Source organism: Belonocnema kinseyi, chromosome 10 (genome assembly GCF_010883055.1).
Source record: "Belonocnema kinseyi isolate 2016_QV_RU_SX_M_011 chromosome 10, B_treatae_v1, whole genome shotgun sequence".
Classification (NCBI taxonomy): Eukaryota; Metazoa; Arthropoda; class Insecta; order Hymenoptera; family Cynipidae; genus Belonocnema; species Belonocnema kinseyi.
In genome coordinates, this window is record NC_046666.1 from 4,290,388 (window position 1) to 4,297,392 (window position 7,005).

A 7,005-nucleotide genomic window follows, 5' to 3' on the forward strand; every position below is an offset into this window, starting at 1 on the left:
TGACAAAAAGTTACATTTCTTATTTAAAAATTGATTTTTTGTTAAAATTGATCATTTTCGTCAGATATTTAACTGTTCTGAATAGAAAATTCATCTTTTTTTACCCAAAATTGATCTTTTTTGGACAAAAAGTTATATTTGTTATTTAAAAATGAACTGTTTGTTAAAATTAATCATTTTCATCAGAAATTTAACTGTTTTCAATAGAAAATTTGTCCTTTTGGATTGAAAATTCATATTTTTTGGTCAAAAAGTTATATTTCTGAATTAGAAATACATTTTTTTGTTCAAATTGATCATTTCCGTCAGAAATTTAACTGTTACGAATAAGAAATTCGTCCTTTTAGATTGGAAATTCATCTTTTTTGGGCAAAAAGTTATATTTCTTATTTAAAAATCAATTTTTTGTTAAAATTTATCATTTTCATCAGAAATTTAACTGTTCTGAATAGAAAATTAATCTTTTTTTATTGAACATTAATCTTTTTTGGACAAAAAGTTATATCTATTATTTAAAATGAACTGCTTGGTAAAATTAATATTTTTCGTCGGAAATTTAACTGTTTTGAATAGAAAATTTGTCCTTTTGGATTGAAAATTGATATTTTTGGAACAAACAGTTATATTTGTTATTCAAAAATCGATTTTTTGCTCAAATTGATCATTTTCGTCGAAAATTTAACTGTTTTGAACAGAAAATTTGTCCTTTTAGATTAAAAATTTATCTTTTTTGGACAAAAACTTATATTTCTGAATTAAAAATACATTTTTTTGTTAAAATTGATCATTTTCGTCGTAAATTAAACTATTTTGAATAGAAAATTTGCCCTTTAGGATTGAAAATTCATCTTTTTTGGACAAAAAGTTACATTTCTTATGTAAAAATCAATTTTTTGTTAAAATTGATCATTTTCGTCAGAAATTTAACTTTTTTGAATAGAAAATTCTTCTTTTTTTATTGAAAATGGATCTTTTTTGGACAAAAAGTTATGTTTCTGAATTAGAAATACATTTGTTTGTTCAAATTGATCATTTTCGTTAGAAATTTAACTGTTATGAATAAAAAATTCGTCCTTTTGGATTGAAAATTCATCGTTTTCGGTACCAAAGTTATATTTCTTATTTAAAAATGAACTGTTTTTTAAAATTAATATTTTTCGTCAGAAATTTAACTGTTTTGAATAGAAAATTTGTCTTTTTGGATTAAAAAGTTATATATCTTATTTAAAAATGAATTTTTTGTGAAAATTGATCACTTTCGTCCGAAATTTAACTGTTATGAATAAAAAATTCGTACTTTTGGATGGAAAATTCATATTTTTTGGTCAGAAACTCATCTTTTTTATACTAAATCTAAAAGTTGTAATTGGATGCATTGATAATTTTCGGTTGATTAGCTCGTGTTAAATAATTATAATAGTGCTTTTTTTGGAACTTTTAAATTAAAAATTCATCTTTCTTCGTCAAAAATAAACTTTTTGTGAAAATTTATCATTTTGTCGGGAATTAAACTGCTTTGAATAAAACATTCGTCCTTTTGGATTGAAAATTAATCTTTTTTGGTCAAAAAGTTATATTTGTCATTCAAAAATGAACTGTTTGTTAAAATTATTATTTGTCATCGGAAATTTAACTGTTTTCAATAGAAAATTCGTCTTTTTGGATTAAAAATTCATCTTTCTTATTTAAAAATAAACTTTTTGTGAAAATTAATCTTTTTTCGGGAATGAAACTGCTTTGAAATGAAAATTCGTCTTTTTGGATTGACATTTTTTTTTTTTTTTGACGAAAAGTTATTTTTCTTATTAAAAAATGAACTTTTTGTTAAAAATAATTTTCTCGTCGGAAATTCAACTGTTGTGAATAAAAAATTCGTCTTTTTGGGTTGAAAATTCATATTTTTTTGGGCAAAAAGTTACATTTCTTATTTAAAAATAAATTTTTTGTTACAATTGAAAATTTTCGTCAAAAATTGAACTGTTATGAATAAAAAATTCGTCCTTTTAGATTGGAAATTCATATTTTTTGGTCAGAAAGTTTTCTTTCATATTTAAAAATTAATTTTTTGTTAAAATTGATCATTTTCGTCAGAAATTTAAGTGTTCTGAATAGAAAATTCATCTTTTTTTATTGAAAATTAATCTTTTTTGGACAAAAATTTATATTTCTTATTTAAAAATAAACTGTTTGTTAAAATTAATATTTTTCGTCGGAAATTTAACTCTTTTGAATAGAAAATTTGTTCTTTTGGATTGAAAATTGATATTTTTTGGACAAAAAGTTATATTTCTTATTTAAAAATCGATTTTTTGTTAGAATTGATCATTTTCGTCGAAAATTTAACTGTTTTGAATAGAAAATTTGTCCTTTTATATTAAAAATTTATCTTTTTTGGACAAAAGGTTATATTTCTGATTTAAAATACATTTTTTTTGTTAAAATTGATCATTTTCGTCGGAAATTTAACGGTTCTGAATAGAAAATTCATCTTTTTTAATTGAAAATTGATCTTTTTTGGACAAAAAATTGTATTTCTTATTTAAAAATGAACTGTTTGTTGAAATTAATATTTTTTCTCGGAAGTGTAACTGCTTTGAATAGAAAATTTGTCACTTTGGATTGAAAATTAGTCTTTTTTGGACAAAAAGTTATATTTCTTATTTAAAAATAAATTTTTTGTTAAAATTGATCATTAACGTTAGAAATTTAAGTGTTCTGAATAGAAAATTAATCTTTTTTTTATTGAAAATTAATCTTTTTTGGACAAAAATTTACATTTCTTATTTAAAAATAAACTGTTAAAATTAATATTTTTCGTCGGAAATTTAACTCTTTTGAATAGAAAATTTGTTCTTTTGGATTGAAAATTGATATTTTTTGGACAAAAAGTTATATTTCTTATTTTAAAATCGATTTTTTGTTAGAATTGATCATTTTCGTCGAAAATTTAACTGTTTTGAATAGAAAATTTGTCCTTCTAGATTAAAAATTTATCTTTTTTGGACAAAAAGTTATATTTCTGTTTTAAAATACATTTTTTTTGTTAAAATTGATCATTTTCGTCGGAAATTTAACGGTTCTGAATAGAAAATTCATCTTTTTTAATTGAAAATTGATCTTTTTTTGACAAAAAATTGTATTTCTTATTCAAAAATGAACTTGTTGTTAAGATTATTATTTGTCGTCGTAAATTAAACTGCTTTAAATAGAAAATTCATCTTTTTGGATTGATAATTCATCCTTTTTGGACAAAAAGTTACATTCCTTATTTAAAAATAAACTTTCTATTAAAATTAATATTTTTGTTCGGAAATTAATCTATTTTGAACAGAAAATTAGTGCGTTTGGATTAAAGATCCATCTTTTTGGACAAAAAGTTGCACTTCTTATTTAAAAATGAATTTTTTGTTAAAATTAATATTTTCTGTGGGAAATTAAACTGTTTTGAATAGAAAAATCGTATTTTTGGATTAAAAATTCATCTTTCTTATTTAAAAATAAACTTTTTGTGAAAATTCATCTTTTTCGGGAATGAAACTGCTTTGAATTGAAAATTCGTCTTTTTGGATTGACATTTATTTTTTTTTTTTTTGACAAAAAGTTATGTTTCTTATTTAAAAATGAAATTTTTGTTAAAATTAATTTTCTCGTCGGAAATTTAACTATTGTGAATAGAAAATTAGTCTTTTTGGGTTGAAAATTCATTTTTTTTTTTGCAAAAAGTTACATTTATTACTTTAAAATAATTTTTTTGTTAAAATTGATTATTTTCGCCAGAAATTGAATTGTTATGAATAAAAAATTCGTCCTTTTGGATTGAAAATTCATATTTTTTGGTCAAGACTATTTTTTGTTTGTTTAATTTTTGTTTGAAGATTCATCTTTTTTTTTTGAAGATTTAACTATTTATTTAAAAATTCGTCTGTCTTTGATGTTTTAATTACATTTTTTGATTAAAATATACACTATTATAATTTTTGTTGGAATTCATCTGTTTTGGTTGAAAATTCATATATTCGGTCAAAATTTGAACTACTTTGTTGAAAATTAATCTTTGTTAAAAAATTAATCTATTTGGTTGAAAATTCAACTATTTGTTTGAAAATTTGCCTTTTTTTGTAAAAAAATTTATCATTCTGGTTGAAAATTCATAAAATTGGTAAAAACTTGAAGTATATTGTTGAAAATTATTTTTTTTTCGTCGAAGATTCATCAGGTTGGTTAAAAGTATAAACTATTTTATCGAAAATTCTTTTGTTTTGGATTTATTCAAATTTTAACTTTTCAAGTAAAATAAAAAAAACTGTTCTCATAGAAATATACACTATTATATTTTGTGTTCATCTTTTTTGGCTGAAAATTCGTTTTTTGTTTGTTAACATTTTTTTTTTAATTGAAAATTTAACTTCTATTTTTGGTTGCAAATGTGTATTTTTCAGTTATAAATTCGTATTTTTTTACAAAAAATTAAGCTTTTTGTTTAAAAATTTATCTGTTCGTTTGAAAATTAATCTTCTTTGTTGAAAAATTAATCTATTTAGTTGAAAATTCATAATTTGTTTAAAAATTAATCTTCTTTGTTAAAAATTAATTTTTTGGTTTAAGTTTCACCACTTTGGTTGAAAATTTAACTATTCTGTTAAAAATTAATCTGTTTTTGATTTAAAATAAATGTATTTTTTCAATATAGTATACATTTTACAATTTACATTTCATATTTTTTGGCTGAAAATTCGTTTTTTTGTTGTTTAAAAATTATTTTTTAAACTGGAAATTTAAGTTATATTTTTGGTTGAAAATTGATGTGTTTTATTTTAAAATTTGTCTTTTTTGGCAGAAAATTATTCCTTTTGGTTAAAAGTTCATCTATTCGGTCCAAAGTTGAACTACTTTGTTGAAAATTAATTTTTTTTGTTAAAGATTTATCACTTTGTTTGGAAATTTAACTATTTTCTATAAAATTCTTCTCTTTTGGTTTTATTTAACTTTTAAATTTTCAACTGGATTTAGAAAAATATCTTTTTTATTTAAATATATACTATTAAATATTTTGTTGATAATTTATCATGTTCGACTGAAAATTCTTTTTTTTTTCAAAATTATTTTCTCAAACTGAAAATTTAAGTTATATTTTTGGTTGAATATTTAGATTTTTTAGTTGTAAATTAATATTTTTTTATAGAAATGTTAGATTTTCTGGTTGTAAATTCGTATTTTTTTTATAGAAAATTAATCTTTTTGGTTGAATATTAATCTTCTTAGTTGAAAAATTCATCTGTCTGGTTGAAAATTAATTTTTTTAAAACTGAAATATCAACTGTTAAATTTTTTATTGAGAATTCAACTGTTGTTATTGAAAATTAATTTTATGTTTCAAAATCAATAATTTTAACTGAAAATTTAGCTTCTATTTTTGATTGAAAATTTATATTTTTTAGTTGTAAATTTTTCTTTTGAACTATTTTTAAAAAACTTTGTTTTTGATTTTATAATTAATTTCTTTAACTTAAACTGAACTTTAAACTTCTATTTTTGGTTGACGATTGATCTTTTCAGATGCAAAATGAATCTATTTAATTGTAAATTCAAATATTTGATTAAAAATCCATATATTCCGTTGAAAATCCAATATTTTTGCGAGAAATTTTCATAATTTTTCGTGACATATCTTCTTTGGAACCTTTTAGACTCCGAATTCAAAACTTTTTCTTAAATATCTCAAAAAGTACATAAAATTTCAGGAATCTCTGCAAATTTCAACACCGAAGATGGAGAATCGGTAATGAAAGCTTCTTCAGAATCGTCTGAAACCCCAAGTCGTCCAATCAGTCGGTAAGAATTTCAATTTTTAAAAAATTAAATGAAAATTACAAAAAAAAATTAATTTAAAATTTCAAAAATGTCTTTTTATTTCAGATACAGTCGAGATATTGACGATTTGAGTGAATTAATGGCTCGATCAAAGTCCCGGATTTCAATTGGCTCTGTAATCGAAGACTTTTATCCTCAGAGTTCAAAAGCGAAATTTGGAGAAACGGAAAGCACGCACGTTTTAATATAAGATTGAAACTTTCTGTCCATTCCATTTAACATTTAACTTATTGACGTTCCGCTTTTTTTAAGCACCGTGCCATTTTTTTTATTTTTTTTTGAATAATTTTACACGTAGATTTTTCTAAGGATCGAAAACGTACAAGTTTTAAGAGCGTGATAATGAACCCTAAATATTCTACTAGATATAAAAATATTGCTCTTCTTTGAAACTAAACTAGTCAACAAGTATTAGAATATTTTCGAACAATTCACTGCATTTTCGGAAACCAATGTTTGCTTGCAATAGTTAATAAAATTAATTTATTATTTATTAATTTTGGAAAATTAAAGCGAAAATTCCTTCGCGAAATTAAAATTCAACAGTTGTTAATTAATAGATAAAAAAAAAAGAGTGGCGAATTTATGCTAGTCAGAAATTCAACTTGAGTGTTGATTCAATTTTCCAGATAACTCACAGTGATTTGTAGAGAAAGAAAAAACATGTATTATAAAGTATGGAAAGTAGTCAGAATTATTTTCAGTGTAGATGTATAAAGTAGCACACATTTAATGGCAAAATAAAAAATAGATTATTTAGAATCCGAGTTTTTTTTTTATTTCATTTTTTCCATTTTATAAAGAATTCTTCCTTTTTCCCTGGTTTCAAGAAATTTTCCCTTTTTCTCATTTTTTTTTTCGCTTCATTACGAACTGAATTAATGGAAGCCAATAAGAAAATTTATTAGTTTATTTATAAATCTACTATTATATTTTTAGTTAGGAATTCATCTCGTTTGATTATAAATTCTATTTAATTGAAAATTCAATTTTATTTGTTAAAAATGCAACATTCTTTTTTTTCAGAAATTTGTTTGTCAATAATTCTATTTCATATTTAAATTGAAAACTGATATTTTCTTGTTAAAAAATCGTTTTTTTTTTGCAGATAATTATTGAAAATTCATTTTTTTT

General features: G+C 21.6%; 1 protein-coding gene across 1 annotated transcript in view; it reads left to right on the top strand.

Moving 5' to 3' along the window:
- The window catches only part of LOC117181669 (kinesin-associated protein 3-like), an 8,921-nt gene extending 2,288 nt beyond the window's left edge, over positions 1-6,633 (top strand). The window contains exons 4-5 of the mRNA XM_033374572.1: positions 5,742-5,832; positions 5,917-6,633. Coding sequence (XP_033230463.1) covers positions 5,742-5,832; positions 5,917-6,061 — 236 coding nt within the window. The 3' untranslated portion in view covers positions 6,062-6,633. The remainder of the gene's footprint in view (positions 1-5,741; positions 5,833-5,916) is intronic.
- The last annotated feature ends 372 nt before the right edge of the window (positions 6,634-7,005 follow it).